This window comes from Canis lupus, chromosome 6 (genome assembly GCF_048164855.1).
Source record: "Canis lupus baileyi chromosome 6, mCanLup2.hap1, whole genome shotgun sequence".
In the NCBI taxonomy this organism is placed as follows: Eukaryota; Metazoa; Chordata; class Mammalia; order Carnivora; family Canidae; genus Canis; species Canis lupus.
Window position 1 is genome coordinate 2,347,799 of NC_132843.1, and position 20,639 is coordinate 2,368,437.

Sequence of the window (20,639 nt, forward strand, 5' to 3'; positions counted from 1 at the left end):
CCCATGAAAACTGAAACAATAACCAAGTAGATTTCCTTCTAGGTTCCTCATAATATTCTGAAGAGACTAAGAAACTGGAAGCATTATATGAGAGTTAAAAATACATATGCATTTTAATTTTTTTTGGCGTTCAATTTGCCAACATTTAGCATTAACACCCAGTGCTCATCCCGCCAAGTGCCCCCCTCAGTGCCCATCACCCAGTCACCCCAACCCCCTGCCCACCTCCCTTTCCACTACCCCTTGTTCGTTTTCCAGAGTTAGGTGTCTCTCATGTTTTGTCACCCTTACTGATATTTTCACTCATTTTCTCTCCTTTCCCTTTATTCCCTTTCACTATTTTTCATATTCCCCAAATGAATGAGACCATATGTTTGTCCTTCTCCGATTGACTTATTTCACTCAGCATAATACCCTCCAGTTCCATCCACGTCGAAGCAAATGGTGGGTATTTGTCGTTTCTAATGGCTGAGGAATATTCCATTGTATACATAGACCACAGCTTCTTTAATCCATTCATCTTTCGATGGACACCGAGGCTCCTTCCACAGTTTGGCTATTGTGGACATTGCTGCTAGAAACATCGGGGTGCAGGTGTCCCGGCGTTTCACTGCATCTGTATCTTTGGGGTAAAATATTGTCTGGGACTGTGAAAACCTCCATTCACAGAATAGGAACACTGCCAGGTTAAGCAAAATAGCTAACGACTAGCGCGGGGAGTAACCCAAAGATACCACGCAACTGCTTTGCACTGAACACGTCAGCAAGAGCCCAGGATGATCTGTGGCGCCACCTACCGATGCGTTCCCCGCAGTTACAGTTCCCTCTTTCTTGAACACGGGTGGAAGTTTATTTAACTGCTCCAGGGTTGTCTGGGGCCGGGCATGCTCATCTACCTGCATTGTCTGTTTCCCCTTTTTAGTCTTCACTTCAATTGGTACCATCTCGTTATTAAAATAGCCAGCATCATTAGCTGAAACACAAGGAAGACCATCGTAAGAATGGGAAAAAGAGAAGATCTAAGAAACGAAATCAAACACGATCTTCAATCTAATTTCTGCCCCACCCTTTCCTCACCACCTACTTCTATTTCACGTACAACTTTGTTGCCTGTTGGAGAGTTGCTTGTACTGCCATGAATCTATAGTAATGCATTCTGCATCTTTTTAAAATTATAATTTTTATCCTTTTTACTACAATTTTTTTTACAAGGTATCACTAGATTATTAGCAGTCCTGGTATGTAAGTTACAGCTACAGCAGCACTAAGTAAACTTAATGTCTCATTTAAACTTCTCTGGGTAAGATAAGAAGTCATTTAAAAGTTACCAAGTTGTACAATAGTGACACACACTTAAAAATGTGTCAAGCGGGGATCCCTGGGTGGCGCAGCAGTTTGGCGCCTGCCTTTGGCCCAGGGCGCGATCCTGGAGACCCGGGATCGAATCCCACATCGGGCTCCTGGTGCATGGAGCCTGCTTCTCCCTCTGCCTGTGTCTCTGCGCCTCTCTCTCTCTGTGACTATCATAAAAAAAAAAAATAAAATAAAATAAAAAAAAAATGTGTCAAGCAGGTACAACTTATGCTCAGTGTCTTGACCACAGTAAGAAAAAAGGTCGTCTCTAGAAGTTACTGATCTGGGTCCAATGGATCCATGAGTGAAATTTAATGACAAGCAACCGGAAGAAATTCTCTGAGCGATTACTGACACAGTTCTAAGGGAAACAGCTTACCTCCTTGCACCTTGCAGACTAGAATGGACTATGGTAACCTATGGCTTCACAAACAGGATACGCCAGGAGTGAAACCACCTTACTTTTCATATTCTTTTATAGCAGCCTACACACTTCCCTTATTTGGCTTTCACAACAACTATTAGGGAAAAAGGGAGGCAAATAATTTTTATCTCTTTGTACAGATGCTCAGTGAATAAATGACTTGACTCAGGTCAAAGAATTCGTATGTGGCAAAAATACAAACAGAACTGATGCCTCCTGACCTCTGGGCCAACACCCTCCCGCTTTAAACGTGTAACTCAAACAGAGAATGAGCTGGTTGGCATTGGCTCCGTTCCACTTATCCCTCTGAAATGGGCTTTACTCTCACTATTCCAGGTATCTGACAGCCCTAAATTAGAAGTTGCTGCTCATTTGAAATAGCTTAATTTAAGAAATCTTCTTCAGGAGACTAACAAATTTCTTCGACTCACCATACTGTCATGGTGCCCACTCTGGACTGGTCTGACAGTCATGTGGAGGCTTATATCAAGGGCATTGCAGCCCCGGCCTTGGGCAGTTCTGAGTCTTTGAGTCAGGGTGCAATGATTCTCGATTAGGGATGGGAGGAGTAAGGCACAGAAGAATACCCAGTGGGTCCTTTCCAGACACGTCCTCCCCTCCCTGTGAGTATGTACGCCTCACAGAGGAGAACACCAGCTCGGTTCCAGCAGCCCCCGGGGGCCATTGTCTCTCACAGTATCAGAGCCCTCAGAGCAGAATGTTCTACTGATAACAGAACCAGTTCAGGACAAAATTCAAGGGGCCCGATAAGGTCAATTAACAATGCCACTTTTTGAGTAGTATTATTGTATTTCAAAAGAGAGATTTCTGGTTAATTTCGCAATCACTAATAGAATATCTGCTCATCTAAAAACAAAGGAATGACCAAAAAAATGTGATTTTCAAAAGGTATAATTTTAAACAAATGTTATTACAGGATCATTATAATCTGAAAACAACAGAAATCTTTTCTATTTTTTTAAACTGAGGTATAACCGACATGAAACATGATATCAGTTTCAGGTATACAACATAATGACTGGATATTTGTGTATACAGCATTGCAAAGAGCTCGCTGCTCTATGTCTAGTTAACATCTGTCCCCTTACATAGCTGCACACATTTTTTCTTGTGATAAGAACTTTTAAGATCTACTCTATTAGTGACTTCAAATATGGGCTACAGTATTATTAACTATGATCACCATGCTGAACATTACATCCCTGGGACTTAATTTAAACCTTTATTTTAGGACTTACTTTATTTTAGGACTTTTGACTCCCTCCGCCCATTTTGCCCACCCCTCCTAGTTTTCTTCTATAGATATTAAGAATGTCCCATTTCACTGACCAGCTTTCCACCTCTGCTGTGACTGCAGGGCATACTTGTCACAGTCTTCTCTGCTTATATTATGTTTTGCAGCAAGATTCTCTGCAGTAACTCCCATGGGCAGTTGGATATGCTGATCTGTTAATCCTGCCCACAAAGTATCTTCCAGCTATGAAAAGACATGAATAATAAAGTGATTGGTTAAAGTGTATCTTTTGAAAGTAATATGCTGTAATATCTTTATGTTTAAATACTTCATAGTTCCAATAAATGAAAGTAAAATTAGATTTTTCTAATTTTTTTTTAACATTTACTATTACTACTATTCATCTTTGGTTCTGGGACATTTTACAAAACACCCAATGCCATAATAAAATGGACACATTCTCCTCTTTCTCTAAACAGGGAGGCACTCAAGAGAGGCAACAGTGCTAACTGTGCAGGGAGAAAACAAAGCAAGTCATCCTACAATCAAAAACTAAACCCCAAAGGCTATGTTTCGTAAGAAATCCAACACCCAGTCCTCATGCCGTGTTTCCCTGCTCATTTAAAGTGAACCACAGCTCTGAGCTCTGCAGAAGAGCGTGTCTGTGCTCCTTCAGTGACAGGAATTGCTCGTTCTGTTACTTACTGTGAGGTGGATGAGAACCTGGACAGGTTCCTTGCGGAACAGAAAAAGTTATTACTTATTATCCAATTGGTTAGTCTCTGAGGCATGTGCCCCTTCTGTTTCTTCTAGACCAACTCATCACTGACCTATCTTTCCAAAGGTTTTCTCAAATACACTTGGTGTCTAAAATACTATTTTGTATTTTCTAAGTCTTATTCCTTCCACTTTCAAAAAGACCAAGGAGGAACTGGGTGAACAGTATAAACCAGTCATTACTGTCAGAAAATGCTAACAGAAGATGTCATTAGCCCTCTGACATGGGAGGGACAGCACACAGGCATTCTTTATCGGTTACTGTCATTCCCTCGCTGTAGCTCTCAAAGATATGAAGACCAGTTTTTGTCTGACTGGTTTAGGACAATATCATCTATATTTAAAGAGAATATTTAAAAAAAATTAAACAGGGAGCCTGGGAGGTTCAGTGGTAGAGTGTCTGCCTTTGGTTCAGGGCGTGATCCCGGGGTCCTGGGATCGAGTCCCACATCAGGCTCCCTGCATGGAGCCTGCTTCTCCCTCTGCCTGTGTCTCTGCCTCTTTCTCTCTGTGTCTCCCATGAATTAATAAATAAAATCTTAAAAAAAAACCACCCCAAAAAACAAAGATAAGTTTTCTGTGAAGAAGAAGCTATCTATTCAATGGAGATTGCTCCAAAAATAAACTTCCATAAATCATGGTAAAGATTTAATTACTGGGTTTACCAATTATTCAGTAGAGAAACTAATTACTTCAACTTCTGCCTATCCTTCTGATCTCTCTTCCCCTCCTCCATCTCCCTTCTTCCATCTCTCCATGACCAGAAGTGTGTTGAGATAACGTCTATGTGTTTTGTTTTTTTTTTAAAGGTGGGCTAAAATGCCAAAATAAAAACCAAACTGGGGTTTTGAAATAGTTTACATATTTCAAGTCATTTGTAACTTGTCAATCCCCTATTAGCAAAACTGGTTTCAAAATCTGTTTTCTCTCTCCCAAAATGGCATTATTAAAATTACTAGCATAACAGCATGGCACATAATCTTCAAACATTTTAATGGTTCCAACCTTGAGATCTGATCCAAACTTGATTCCAAAGCGCACATTTCTGACACTGTAGGGAGATTGGCTCATGCTTTCGGTTCCTCCACACAAGACAACTTCAGCATCTTTAACACAAATTTCCTATTTGAAAACAAATGAGCAACAATAACAAAAAACCTTTTATTGTGACAGAAGTTGTGTATGAAGCAGTAAACTCACAGTAAATTTAATGAGTTACATATCCTAGTTTACAGTCTCAAAAGGAAACACTTGTCAGGTAAAGCAAATGTTCAACATCCACTCCCAAGATGCAAGAGGAGAAAAAACTAACAGATTTCAATCATTTGTGCACTAGTGACAAATCGTACCTACATTTTGGCAAGGAATGAGAATTCTTAACTCAATATAAGTCTTGAAAATCAGCGGAGATATTAATGCCTGGCATAATATACAGATTGTGAGCTGATGATAAAGAACAAATCCTTTAAAAGGACAGAAACAGATTTTATCCCATTAATGGATGAAACTGAAGCAGACCACGGACTTACAAGAACTGGGTTAACTGAGGGGGCTCATAAAAAGAAAGCCATTTCATCCTTCTTAACGTTTTCTACTATTTATATTTCTTGGATAAGAAGCAAGTAACAAGCCTTCTTTTTTTTTTTTTTTTAATTTATTTTTTATTGGTGTTCAATTTACTAACATACAGAATAACACCCAGTGCCCGTCACCCATTCACTCCCACCCCCCGCCCTCCTCCCCTTCTACCACCCCTAGTTCGTTTCCCAGAGTTAGCAGTCTTTACGTTCTGTCTCCCTTTCTGATATTTCCCACACATTTCTTCTCCATTCCCTTATATTCCCTTTCACTATTATTTATATTCCCCAAATGAATGAGAACATATAATGTTTGTCCTTCTCCGACTGACTTCCTTCACTCAGCATAATACCCTCCAGTTCCATCCACGTTGAAGCAAATGGTGGGTATTTGTCATTTCTGATAGCTGAGTAATATTCCATTGTATACATAAACCACATCTTCTTTATCCATTCATCTTTCGTTGGACACCGAGGCTCCTTCCACAGTTTGGCTATCGTGGCCATTGCTGCTATAAACATCGGGGTGCAGGTGTCCCGGCGTTTCATTGCATTTGTATCTTTGGGGTAAATCCCCAACAGTGCAATTGCTGGGTCATAGGGCAGGTATATTTTCAACTGTTTGAGGAACCTCCACACAGTTTTCCAGAGTGGCTGCACCAGTTCACATTCCCACCAACAGTGGAAGAGGGTTCCCTTTTCTCCGCATCCTCTCCAACATTTGTTGTTTCCTGCCTTGTTAATTTTCCCCATTCTCACTGGTGTGAGGTGGTATCTCATTGTAGTTTTGATTTGTATTTCCCTGATGGCAAGTGATGCAGAACATTTTCTCATATGCATGTTGGCCATGTCTATGTCTTCCTCTGTGAGATTTCTGTTCATGTCTTTTGCCCATTTCATGATTGGATTGTTTGTTTCTTTGGTGTGGAGTTTAAGAAGTTCTTTATAGATCTTGGAAACTAGCCCTTTATCTGATATGTCATTTGCAAATATCTTCTCCCATTCTGTAGGTTGTCTTTGAGTTTTGTTGACTGTATCCTTTGCTGTGCAAAAGCTTCTTATCTTGATGAAGTCCCAATAGTTCATTTTTGCTTTTGTTTCTTTTGCCTTCGTGGATGTATCTTGCAAGAAGTTACTATGGCCGAGTTCAAAAAGGGTGTTGCCTGTGTTCTTCTCTAGGATTTTGATGGAATCTTGTCTCACATTTAGATCTTTCATCCATTTTGAGTTTATCTTTGTGTATGGTGAAAGAGAGTGGTCTAGTTTCATTCTTCTGCATGTGGATGTCCAATTTTCCCAGCGCCATTTATTGAAGAGACTGTCTTTCTTCCAATGGATAGTCTTTCCTCCTTTATCAAATATTAGTTGCCCATAAAGTTCAGGGTCCACTTCTGGATTCTCTATTCTGTTCCACTGATCTATGTGTCTGTTTTTGTGCCAGTACCACACTGTCTTGATGACCACAGCTTTGTAGTACAACCTGAAATCTGGCATTGTGATGCCCCCAGATATGGTTTTCTTTTTTAAAATTCCCCTGGCTATTCGGGGTCTTTTCTGATTCCACACAAATCTTAAAATAATTTGTTCTAACTCTCTGAAGAAAGTCCATGGTATTTTGATAGGGATTGCATTAAACGTGTATATTGCCCTCGGTAACATTGACATTTTCACAATATTAATTCTGCCAATCCATGAGCATGGAATATTTTTCCATCTCTTTGTGTCTTCCTCAATTTCTTTCAGAAGTGTTCTATAGTTTTGAGGGTATAGATCCTTTACATCTTTGGTTAGGCTTATTCCTAGGTATCTTATGCTTTTGGGTGCAATTGTAAATGGGATTGACTCCTTAATTTCTCTTTCTTCAGTCTCATTGTTAGTGTATAGAAATGCCACTGACTTCTGGGCATTGATTTTGTATCCTGCCACGCTACCGAATTGCTGTATGAGCTCTAGCAATCTTGGGGTGGAGACTTTTGGGTTTTCTATGTAGAGTATCATGTCATCGGCGAAGAGGGAGAGTTTGACTTCTTCTTTGCCAATTTGAATGCCTTTAATGTCTTTTTGTTGTCTGATTGATGAGGCTAGGACTTCCAGTACTATGTTGAACAGCAGTGGTGAGAGTGGACATCCCTGTCTTGTTCCTGATCTTAGGGGAAAGGCTCCTAGTGCTTCCCCATTGAGAATGATATTTGCTGTGGGCTTTTCATAGATGGCTTTTAAGATGTCGAGGAATGTTCCCTCTATCCCTACACTCTGAAGAGTTTTGATCAGGAATGGATGCTGTATTTTGTCAAATGCTTTCTCTGCATCCAATGAGAGGATCATATGGTTCTTGGTTTTTCTCTTGCTGATATGATGAATCACATTGATTGTTTTACGGGTGTTGAACCAGCCTTGTGTCCCAGGGATAAATCCTACTTGGTCATGGTGAATAATTTTCTTAATGTACTGTTGGATCCTATTGGCCAGTATCTGGTTGAGAATTTTTGCATCCATGTTCATCAGGGATATTGGTCTGTAATTCTCCTTTTTGGTGGGGTCTTTGTCTGGCTTTGGAATTAAGGTGATGCTGGCTTCATAGAACGAATTTGGAAGTACTCCATCTCTTTCTATCTTTCCAAACAGCTTTAGGAGAATAGGTATGATTTCTTCTTTAAACGTTTGATAAAATTCCCCTGGGAAGCCATCTGGCCCTGGACTCTTGTGTCTTGGGAGGTTTTTGATGACTGCTTCAATTTCCTCCCTGGTTATTGGCCTGTTCAGGTTTTCTATTTCTTCCTGTTCCAGTTTTGGTAGTTTGTGGCTTTCCAGGAATGCGTCCATTTCTTCTAGATTGCCTAATTTATTGGCGTATAGCTGTTCATAATATGTTTTTAAAATCGTTTGTATTTCCTTGGTGTTGGTAGTGATCTCTCCTTTCTCATTCATGATTTTATTAATTTGAGTCTTCTCTCTCTTCTTATTAATAAGGCTGGCTAATGGTTTATCTATCTTATTAATTCTTTCAAAGAACCAACTCCTGGTTCTGTTGATCTGTTCCACAGTTCTTCTGGTCTCGATTTCGTTGAGTTCTGCTCGAATCTTTATTAACTCCCTTCTTCTCTTGGGTGTAGGATCTATTTGCTGTTTTTTCTCTAGCTCCTTTATGTGTAAGGTTAGCTTTTGTATTTGAGTTCTTTCCAGTTTTTGAATGGATGCTTGTATTGCGATGTATTTCCCCCTTAGGACTGCTTTTGCTGCATCCCAAAGATTTTGAACGGTTGTATCTTCATTCTCATTAGTTTCCATGAATCTTTTTAATTCTTCCTTAATTTCCTGGTTGACCCTTTTATCTTTTAGCAGGATGGTCCTTAACCTCCACGTGTTTGAGGTCCTTCCAAACTTCTTGTTGTGATTTAGTTCTAATTTCAAGGCATTATGGTCCGAGAATATGCAGGGAACAATCCCAATCTTTTGGTATCGGTTCAGACCCGATTTGTGTCCCAATATGTGGTCTATTCTGGAGAAAGTTCCATGTGCGCTTGAGAAGAATGTGTATTCAGATGAGTTTGGATGTAAAGTTCTGTAGATATCTGTGAAATCCATCTGGTCCAGTGTATCATTTAAAGCTCTCGTTTCTTTGGAGATGTTGGGCTTAGAAGACCTATCGAGTATAGAAAGAGCTAGATTGAAGTCACCAAGTATAAGTGTATTATTATCTAAGTATTTCTTCACTTTGGTTAATAATTGATTGATATATTTGGCAGCTCCCATATTCGGAGCATATATATTGAGGATTGTTAAGTCCTCTTGTTGAATAGATCCTTTAAGTATGATATAGTGTCCCTCTTCATCTCTCACTACAGTCTTTGGGGTAAATTTTAGTTTATCTGATATAAGGATGGCTACCCCTGCTTTCTTTTGAGGACCATTCGAATGGTAAATGGTTCTCCAACCTTTTATTTTCAGGCTGTAGGTGTCCTTCTGTCTAAAATGAGTCTCTTGTAGACAGCAAATAGATGGGTCCTGCTTTTTTATCCAGTCTGAAACCCTGCGCCTTTTGATGGGGTCATTAAGCCCGTTCACATTCAGAGTTACTATTGAGAGATATGAGTTTAGTGTCATCATGATATCTATTCAGTCTTTGTTTTTGTGGACTGTTCCACTGAACTTCTTCTTAAAGGGGAATTTTAAGAGTCCCCCTTAAAATTTCTTGCAGAGCTGGTTTGGAGGTCACATATTCTTTCAGTTGCTGCCTGTCTTGGAAGCTCTTTATCTCTCCTTCCATTTTGAATGAGAGCCTTGCTGGATAAAGTATTCTTGGTTGCATGTTCTTCTCATTTAGGACCCTGAATATATCCTGCCAGCCCTTTCTGGCCTGCCAGGTCTCTGTGGAGAGGTCTGCTGTTACCCTAATGCTCCTCCCCATAAAAGTCAGGGATTTCTTGTCTCTTGCTGCTTTAAGGATCTTCTCCTTATCTTTGGAATTTGCAAGCTTCACAATTAAATGTCGAGGTGTTGACGGTTTTTATTGATTTTAGGGGGGAATCTCTCTATTTCCTGGATCTGAATGCCTGTTTCCCTTCCCAGATTAGGAAAGTTTTCAGCTAGAATTTGTTCAAATACATATTCTGGCCCTCTGTCCCTTTCGGCGCCCTCGGGAACCCCAATTAAACGTAGGTTTTTCTTCCTCAGGCTGTCGTTTATTTCCCTTAATCTATCTTCATGGTCTTTTAATTGTTTGTCTCTTTTTTCCTCAGTTTCCCTCTTTGCTATCAACTTGTCTTCTATGTCACTCACTCGTTCTTCCACCTCGTTAACCCTCATCGTTAGGACTTCTAGTTTGGATTGCATCTCATTCAATTGATTTTTAATTTCTGCCTGATTAGCTCTAAATTCTGCAGTCATGAAGTCTCTTGAGTCCTTTATACTTTTTTCTAGAGCCACCAGTAGCTGTATAATAGTGCTTCTGAATTGGCTTTCTGACATTGAATTGTAATCCAGATTTTGTAACTCTGTGGGAGAGAGGACTGTTTCTGATTCTTTCTTTTGAGGTGAGGTTTTCCTTCTAGTCATTTTGCTCAGTGCAGAGTGGCCAAAAGCAAGTTGTATTGGGAAAAAGAGAAAAAGAGAGGAGAGAAAGAAGGAAAGAAAAGAGAAAGAGAAAAAAAAGGGAAGAGAAAAAAAAAACGAAAGAAAAAAAGAAGAAAAAGAGAAAAAGAAACGAGAAAAAAAAGGGGGGTGGGGGAAGGAAACAAATCAAAAAGCAAAACAAAACAAAACAAAAAAACAAAAAAACAAAAACAAAACAAAACAAAAAAAAAACAAAAAACAAAAAAAAGAACCACAGGGGAGTATCTTCTGATTCTGTGTACTTTAAGTCCCTTGGCTTCTCCTGGAAGTTGTCCGTCTAGCTGGTCTTCTGGGGGAGGGGCCTGTTGTGCTGATTTTCAGGTGTTAGCAGTTGGGGGAGCTGCTGTGCCCCTGCCTGGTGCAGGGCTCAGTGGGGGTTGTTTACCCCGTGAGGCCGCAGGAGGAACAGCCCCAGTGGCGGGGCAGCTCTGGAAACCTGGATTCAGCTCTGGCAGGAACTCCGTCTGCAGGGCCTGGAGGCTCCGGGGCGGGGCCGCTGATCTGCTCAGCTGGGGCAGGAGCGTCCTCGCTGTCCTGGGCCCTCCCGGCCTCTGCCTGTCCCGGGGGAGGCGGGATCCTGGGCTGTGTCCCGGCGCCCTGTGCTCCGGAGCCTGCGCTGGTGGATTCGCGCTCCCGGGCCGCGCAACCCCCTCCGCGGAGCTGCCGCCCGAGCCCCTCCGAGCTGCTCCTGGAACCGCGCAGCCCCCTCCGCACGGAGCCTCTTCCTCTGCCCGAGCCCCTCCGAGCTGCTCCCGGGGCCGCGCAGCCCCCTCTGCGGAGCCGCCGCCCGAGCCCTCCGAGAGGCTCCGGGTCCCGCCGTGCGCGCTGCAGCCCTTAGGGAGCTCGGCGCACTCTCCTGGGCACGCAGTTGCTGTTACTGTCCCGGGGAGCCCGAGGGCATCCCCGCCCTCCTGGGTCCTGCTCCAACTCCCCGCGAGCCCCTTTCCGCCCGGGAAGGTCGGTGCAGCTCCTGCTCCTCCGGGACGGGGCTCTCCTGTCCTGGGGACACTCGCCCCGGCCTCAGCCCGGCTCCTCGCGGCCCCTCCCCCTTGGAGGCCTTTGTTTCTTTACTTCTTTTTCCCCGTCTTCCTACCTTGATAGAAGCACGAACTCTTCTCACTGTTGCATTCCAGCTGGTCTCTCTTTAAATCTCAGGCCGAATTCATAGATTTTCAGGATAATTTGAAGGTTTTCTAGGTAGTTTGGTGGAGACAGGTGATTTGGAGACCCTACTCTTCCGCCATCTTGCTCCTCCCCCAGTAACAAGCCTTCTGAGCCCAGTGTTTGCAGTGACTGCTAGGAAAACCAGGGTCACTGTTTCAGATATATCATTATAAAAATAAATTCACATGAAAATAATTTATTCATTATAACACATCTGTGTCTTTCATTCTGTAAAAAAGCGAAGACCTGGACAAATAAAATTGGATTTCACTGTATCCCTTACCCCTGTGCTCAAGGGAACACATGTATTTGCCTAAGTAACTGTTAAAAAAGGAATACATTTCTTATCATCCCCTAAATCCTCCAACTCTCACAGACCTGGGTTCAAGTTCTGCCTCTATGACTTAGTAACCTTACTGATCAGCTTCCTTGCCTGTCCAATGGGAAAAGTGGTAGTTCTTGCCTCATCAGATGGTTGTGAAGATGAAGTGAGATGCTGAATGTAAATCTAGCATAAGTCAAGCACACAGGAAGCACTTGCTAAAAATGACAGTCATAATTAGCTTTTTAAAAAAATTGTGATAAAATACACAAAACTTAAAATTTACCATTGTAACCAATTTTAAGTGTACAGTTCATTAGGTGCATTCACGTTGTTGTGTGACCAACCTCTACGCATCTTCCAGATATCTTTCTGGCTTTGCCAGCTGAAACTCAGTACCCATTAAACACGAACTCTTCATGCTCTCCTCCCCCTCCCCCCCCACTGTCCTACTGTGTCTCTATGAATTTGACTGCCCATATAAGCAAAATCATACAGTATTGGTCCTTTCGTGACTCATGTATTCCATTTAGCGTGCTTCAAAGATCTGTTAAAGCTTTAAGAAACGATTTTCTTCCTGTGAATACTTTTCCAAGAAAAATCAAATATTGACCTTTCCCAGTAATGCGCTATAAAATAAAAACCTACAGTATTATACTGAAGTGGGGCATTTCCTCCAATAACTTCTAACATATTCTCAGAGAAGTAATAAAATGTTGTCCATACCTGACATCCACTCACGATGGACTGGAAACCAGAGCCACAGAGTCTATTAACAACGAAAGCTGGGACCTCTTTTGGGACTCCCACACGCAAACCGACATGCCTGGCCAAATATGGAGCATCTGAAGAACTCTGGAATGGACGGAAAAGAGAAAGAATTTCCTCTACACATCTTAGCAGTAAGGAGGAGGACAGAGTACACGGAAATATTGGCAATCTATCAAACATCATAAACTATTTGACTCTAAGGTAGGACACAATGCACATAGGTAGGGCATATTTTATGTGATACGTGTTTATTGTTTAAATAAAAACTATGGGGGATTCCTGGGTGACTCAGCGGTTTAGCACCTGCCTTTTGTCTAGGCATGATCTTGGAGTCCCGGGATCGAGTCCCACATCGGGCTCCCTGTGTGGAGCCTGCTTCTCCCTCTGCCTGTGTCTCTGCCTCTCTCTCTGTGTCTCTCGTGAATAAATAAATAAATCTTTAAAAAAAATTCTAAGGTATTTCTTGTAGTGGAGTATTTGGTTTGCAGGAGTAAATCACGCTTTTCCACTAAAGGGGGAGCAGAGCTGGTAATCCACAAGATAAGCCAAAGCGGTTAGAAGACTTTCTGGAGGGGCACCTGGGTGGCTCATCAGGTTAAAGTGGCTGCCGTTGGCTTGGGTCATGATCCCAGAGTCCTGGGATCGAGCCCGCATTGGGCTCCCTGCTGGATGGGCAACCTGCTTCTTCCTCTCTAACACTTGTGCTCTCCCGTTCTCTCTCCCATCCTTTCTCTCAAATAAATAAAATTAAAAAAAAAAAAAAAGGAATTTCTTGATTGGAGATTTTAGCTTTGAGTTTTGTTATTCTAGTTCCTAAAATAACTTGGAGACCTTTCTCCTTGGTCCATCTGATGTGGGAAACAAAACGCATAAGAAAAAACTATTAAATTCCCTTACTACTTACAGCCCATTGATTTGTCCTTGAAACAGGCAGAGGGACCTTCCCCTAGGAACTGTTTTCCAAGGGCACAAGGCAGTCTTAGCCCAACCTCTAGAATCTTGTAAATCTACTTTAACACATAAAAATTCCTTTGGAAACTTTTATCTCTACCTCCCAAGACACATGCTGGCAGTCACCCCCCCAAGCATATGACCCACCCGTATACATGTGAAGGGCCTCACGACTCACGTTTTACTGAACAGAAATCAAGGACCTCCCCCAACAAGAGCCAGCCCCCTCGGGTCCTGAAGACCTTGCTTCCAAATTCCTTAGAGACTCCTGCTCTCCCTAAGCCCCTCCAGACTTGAAGTATGTACTGGGCCCCTCCTAGTGACCCCAGGGCAGCTTCCTGCCCACAGGTCCTGTCTCCTTGCATTATTTTATAAAACCACCATTTTGCACCAAAGACATCTCAAGAATTCTTTCTCGGACAAATCAAAACCACAATGAGATACCACCTCACACCGGTGAGAATGGGGCAAATTAACAAGGCAGGAAACAACAAATGTTGGAGAGGATGCGGAGAAAAGGGAACCCTCATACACTGTTGGTGGGAATGTGAACTGGTGCAGCCACTCTGGAAAACTGTGTGGAGGTTCCTCAAACAGTTAAAAATAGACCTGCCCTACGACCCAGCAATTGCACTGTTGGGGATTTACCCCAAAGATACAAACGCAATGAAACACCGGGACACCTGCACCCCGATGTTTATAGCAGCAATGGCCACGATAGCCAAACTGTGGAAGGAGCCTCGGTGTCCAACGAAAGATGAATGGATAAAGATGTGGTTTATGTATACAATGGAATATTACTCAGCTATTAGAAATGACAAATACCCACCATTTGCTTCAACGTGGATGGAACTGGAGGGTATTATGCTGAGTGAAGTCAGTCGGAGAAGGACAAACATTATATGTTCTCATTCATGTGGGGAATATAAATAATAGTGAAAGGGAATATAAGGGAAGGGAGAAGAAATGTGTGGGAAATATCAGAAAGGGAGACAGAATGTAAAGACTGCTAACTCTGGGAAACGAACTAGGGGTGGTAGAAGGGGAGGAGGGCGGGGGGTGGGAGTGAATGGGTGACGGGCACTGGGGGTTATTCTGTATGTTAGTAAATTGAACACCAATAAAAAAATAAATTAAAAAAAAACATAAAAAAAAAAAAAATTCTTTCTCGGCTGCCAGCTTCAAGCCCTAACATCTTTCCTACACCACATCTGCTGCTTTGATTCCTTGGATCCCACCCATTCTTTCACTTTAAGAAAAAACAAGTGAATGTTGCAGAGGACTCTATTCTGTAGTTGCCCTTTTGTAAGAAGCATTTTTCCCAAATAAAACAATGAAAAAAGAACAGTCCATGGGTGGGACTAGATGACTCCCAAGCAGCATGAAGAGGGTGGCACTGGGTGGCTCAGTGAGTTAAACATCCTTTTGATTTCAGCTCAGGTCCTAATCTTGGGGTGGGTGAGACTGGCTGGCACCCAGCGGGGAGTGTGCTGGGATGATCTCTCCCCCTCGGGGACTGCCCCCACCCTGCTCACACTCATTGGCGCTCTCTCTCAAAATTAACAGAATCTTTAAAAAAAAAAAAAAAAATATTGTTGGTCAGTGGATATTCTGTTGCCAGGGTTCTGTGTTTCGGAGTCACTTTTCTCATGTCCAGACTGTTGAATAGGTGTTGTAATAAAATCATGCAGTAGCCTGAGGTAACAGAGAATATGAGGCCGAGAGTCAGGAGATCGGGGTTGGAGTCTCATCTAGACTCAGTCATTCACTAGTAGTGTGAAGCCTGGTTCATCTAACTCTGAAGTTCCTCCTGTGGGAAGTTATCTGCAAAAGGATTCACAAGTGCCTCATTTGTGAATAAAAACAGTAGAGTAGTTTTGAATGAGTTGTTGAATCCCAGACCAACTGTTTAAATATAGTTTCTGGACCTCCAGGTGGCGCATATACCTGCAGCTCAGGTTGTGAGGCTCAGGTCCTGGGATCAAGTCCAGCATGGGGTTCCTGCCATGGAGCCTGCTTCTCCCTCTGCCTGTGTCTCTGCCACCATCATGAATAAATAAACAAAATCTTAAAAAGATATATAGTTTCTGGACATGTTACCAACAGAGCACATACTTACTTGTTTGTAAGTCTTGGATGTGGTCCGACCTGGTGCATATAAACCACTTTGGCCACTTCCAGAAAGAAAGTGATAATTTTTTCTTTTTTTTTTTTTTTTTGGTTACATATTCTCTAAGTGCTCCCATGGAATGACTTAAGTCCCTTTTAGCCCCAAGATCTATGGAAGAGCTGAATACAGCAGGAGGAACACTGAACTAGAAAGCAGTCAGGGGATCTGCATTCTAGCCCAGGACTGTTACTGCCTACCTGGTTTAACTCTGAAACTTCTCTGGAGGCCTCCACATGTGTTAAGAGAGGCCTGGGGTTCTAGAAAATCTCTAGGGTTTCTTCTGGCTCTCTAACATTCCATAAATCTTACCCAGAACTTCCCTTTAAAAGTTCCTAATTATTCTTGTTTTATTTTTCAATTGAGGTATAACTGACATATATTAGTTTCAAGCATACGACATCATGATTCAATATTTGTATACACTGCAAATTATCACCATAAGAAGTCTCGTTAACATCTGTCACCATATATAGTTACCCTACATTTTGTTCTCATGAGGAGGACTGGTGTGGGGCTGGGAGTGAATGGTCAAGAAAGAATTCTTGAGATGTTTTCAGTGAGAAAAGGTGCTTTTAATTAAAGTACCTCAACAGGGCCCTGAGGCAGAAAGAGCTGCACTGGAGCTGAGGTATGACTGATACATACATCTTAGTTAGTGGGGGTTAGGGACCGTGTCTCTAAGGCATTTGGAAGCAGAGCTTCCAAAACCTTGTGGGATTAGCCACTGTTCAAGGTCTTCACTACTGTCTAAGCGAACGTTAGTCGTGAACCCCTTCAGATGTATCAGTGGGCCCCATGTTTGCGAGATGACTGCGAACATGCCTCTTGGGTGGAGGTGTCTGGTTATCAGAGCAAAGAAACACCACAAGGGCCAAGCTACCAGGTAGAGTATTAAAGGAAGTCGTTGCAGGGGCTGGAGGACTGTTTCAATCTGCGTGGAGGCGAGAGCAGCAGCAAAACCCGGCCTTTGTTCCTTTTTCTTCCCTCAAGGACTTTTCATATCATTTAGGAACTTTCAGATATGCAATGGAGTGTCATTAACTATAATATAATCATCATGCTTTCATTACATCCCCAAGACTTCTTTATTTGTAATGGAAGTTTATACCTTTTGACTTCTATCATTCATTTAATCATTCCTTATAATAAAGCTATTTTCATATATTAGAACTGCTTAGGACAGAATACATTAGTACCTTAAACACTTCTCAGAACATAAATATGTAAGTTCAAAATACAGTCGATTTTCATTATTCATAGATTCCATACTTGCAAATTCAACTACTTGTTAAAATTTATTTGTAGCCCCAACATCAATACCTGCAGCACTTCTGTAGTTATTTCCAGACATTGGGGTGGAGGGAAATTGAGAAATTTTAGCTGCCTGATATAATGCACACTTTTCTAGCTGAGGATGAGCAAGGGGACATAGCCTTCCTGTTTTAGCTCTCGTGCTATAAACAAATGTCCTTTCTGGGTGCCTGGGTGGCTGTCAGCTGAGTGTCTGCCTTTGGCTCAGGTCATGATCTCAGGATCCTGGGATGGAGCCTACGGTCGCATTGGCTCCCTGCTCAGCAGGGGGACTGCTTCTCCCTCCTGCTACTGTTCTCTCTCTCTCTCAAATAAATAAAATCTTAAAAAAAAAAAGTCCTTCCTGCAGTCTACTTAGTCTTTTTTGTGTGTGCTTTTTGTCATTTTTGTGCTTTTGTTGGTAAGTTTGATGTTCAAAATAGCCCCAGGCATAGTGCTGACATGCTGCCTGGTGCATCTAAGTGGAGGAAGGCATGATGTGCCCCATGGAGATGTCTGTTAGAGAAACTTTCATCAGGTGCTAGTTACAGCGCTGTTGGCCAAGAGTTTAATGTTGATAAATTGATAACATAATATTAAGATGTGATCATATCATAGAATAAAAAACAAAAATCATATGATCATCTCAACTGAAACAGAAAAAGCATGACAATAGCCAATGCCCTTTCATATGAAAACACTTAATAAACTAAAAATAAAAGGGAACTTCCCCAACCTGATAAAAAAGTCCACATCTAACATCATATTTAATGGTGAAACATGGCTGCTTTCCCCATAATATCAGGAAGAAAACAAGGATATCCACTTCTTGTCACTTCTCTTCAACCCTGCAGGTTCTAGATGGGGCAATGAAGCAAGAATTAAGAAGTAAAAGAAATCCAGATTGGAGAGAAAGAAGTAAAACTATCTCTACTCCCAGATGACACAATGTCACATATAAAAACCCTAAGGAACTAACTAAAAAATTATTAGAATAAATGGGTTCAGCAATCATGGTACAAGATCAATATACAAAAATCAATTATAGGGGATCCCTGGGTGGCTCAGTGGTTTGGTGCCTGCCTTCAGCCCAGGGCGTGATCCTGGAGTCTGGGGATTGAGTCCCACGTTGGGCTCCTTGCATGGAGCCTACTTCTCCCTCTGCCTGTGTCTCTGTGTCTCTCATTAATAAATGAATAAAATTTATTTTAAAAATCAATTATATATTCCTATACACTTGAACAATCTGAAATTAAATAAGAAAACAGTTCCATTCAAAATAGCATCAAAAATAGTAAAGTACTTCGGTATCGACTGAACAAAAGAAGTGTAAAACGTATATTCTAAAAACTATAAAATATTGAAAAAATTAGAGGATTTATACAAATGAAAAAACATCCCATGAATGTTAACATTGTTGAGATGGTGACACTCGTCCAAGTGACCTACAGATTCAACAGAATCCCTAACAGAATCCCAGCTGAGTTCTTTATAGAAAGTGACAGATTCGAAAATCCCTATCAAATTGTGAGAGACCCAGAAGAGCCAAAGCTCTGGAAGAAGAATAAAGGATGAGGACTCATATTTCCTAATTCTAAAACTTACTACAAAGAAATGGTAATCAAGACAGTATGGAATGGATATAAAAAGGACAGGCATGCAGATCAAAGGAACAGAATTGAAAGTCCAAAAATAAAATCATGCATCTGTGGTCAACGGATTTTTTTATTTTGTAAACAAGATGTTTTTATTACATAACTTTTTATGTGTCGTAAGGGACATTTCATATGCATTTCCTAAATGAAGGAGGCCAATGTAGGCATGTTATTTTTTTCAATCTAAACCTAAAATTGGGCAGCCTGGTGGCTCAGTGGTTTAGTGCCATCTTCAGCCCAGGGCGTGATCCTGGAGACCCTGGATCGAGTCCCACATCGGGCTCCCTGCATGGAGCCTGCTTCTCCCTCTGCCTGTGTCTGTGCCCCTCTCTCTCTCTCGGTGTCTCTCATGAATAAATAAATAAAATATTTTTAAAAAAAACCTAAAATTACTTTTATTTTAAAAAATGTATATTTGAATATAGTTGACACCAAGGTTATATTACTTTCAGGTGCACAAGAGTTATTTCTACGTGATGTTGTGCTCACAAGTGGCAAGCACCTGTCACAATACGATGCTATTATAATACCACTGACTATACTCCTTATGCTGTTCCTTTTATTCCCATGACTTATTCATTCCATAACCAGAAGTTTGTAACTCCTACCTCCCTTCACCCAATTTTGCCCATTCCCCTGTAGTAACCATCAGTTCGTTGTCTGTATTTACAGGTCTGATTCTGTTTTGTGTATTCCGCTTCGTTTGTATTTTTAGACTCCATATGAGTGAAATCATGTATTTGTCTTGCTCAGTCTGATTTATTTCACTTCGCATATTACCCTCTAGGCCCATCCATGTTGTCTCAAATGGTACAATCTCATCCTTTTTTATGTCTGCATAATATTCTATTATATACGACTCTCACACAGACACATCCCACATCTTCCTTAGCCACTCATCTGTCGATGGACACTTAGGCTGCTTCCATTTCTTGGCTGTTGTAAATAATGCTGCAATAAACATAAAGGTGAGTGTATCTTTTCGAATTAGTGTTTTCATTTTCTTTGGCTGTATTACCCACTAGTGGAATTCTTGGATCATATGACAGTTCTATTTAAAAGGTTTAACCTCCATGGTGTTTTTCACAGTGTCTGCACCAGCTTACAGTCCCACCAACAGTGCAGGAGGGTTCCTTTTTCTCCACATCCTTGTCAACACTTATTTCTTGTATTTTTTTATTTTAGCTGTACTGACAGGTATGAAGTGATATCTCACTGTGGTTTTCATTTATATTTGCTTGATGACTAGTGATGTGGAGCATCTTTTCGTGCATCTGTTGGCCATCTGGATGTCTTCCTTGGAAAAATGTCTACTCAGGTCCTCTGCCCATTTTTCAATTGGATGGTTTGTTTTTTTGATGTTAAGTTGTATTTTTTTTGTAATTTTGGATATTAACCCCTTATCAGATGTATCATTTGCATAGATCTTCTCCCATTCGGGAGGTTGCCTTTTTGTTTTATTGATGGTTTCCTTCACCGTGAAAAAGCTATTTTTTTAAAAAGTTTTTAGTTATTCCTGAGAGACAGAGAGAGAGAAGCAGAGACACAGGCAGAGGGAGAAGCAGGCTCCCTGCGGGGAGCCCAATGTGGGACTCGATCCCAGGACCCCAGGATCATGCCTTGAGCCGAAGGCAGATGCTCAACTGCTGAGCCACCCAGACGTCCCTGTGAAAAAGCTTTTTATTTTGATGTAGTCCTAATAGTTTATTTTTGCTTTTGTTTCCCTTGCCTTCAAAGATGTATCTAGAAAAATGTTGCTATGGCCAATGTCAGAGATTCACTGCCTATGTTCTCTTTTAGGACCTTTATGGTTTTAGG

At 41.5% G+C, this 20,639-nt stretch overlaps 1 protein-coding gene across 3 annotated transcripts in view; it reads right to left on the reverse strand.

Moving 5' to 3' along the window:
- Window positions 1-20,639, reverse strand: part of ACAA2 (acetyl-CoA acyltransferase 2) — a 39,237-nt gene that overhangs the window by 9,292 nt on the left and 9,306 nt on the right. For all 3 annotated transcript variants that reach the window (XM_072828568.1, XM_072828569.1, XM_072828570.1), the window contains 4 exons: window positions 12,711-12,839; window positions 4,815-4,931; window positions 3,128-3,275; window positions 798-973 (listed from right to left, as the gene is read on the reverse strand). In XM_072828568.1, coding sequence (XP_072684669.1) covers window positions 798-973; window positions 3,128-3,275; window positions 4,815-4,931; window positions 12,711-12,839 — 570 coding nt within the window. The remainder of the gene's footprint in view (window positions 1-797; window positions 974-3,127; window positions 3,276-4,814; window positions 4,932-12,710; window positions 12,840-20,639) is intronic.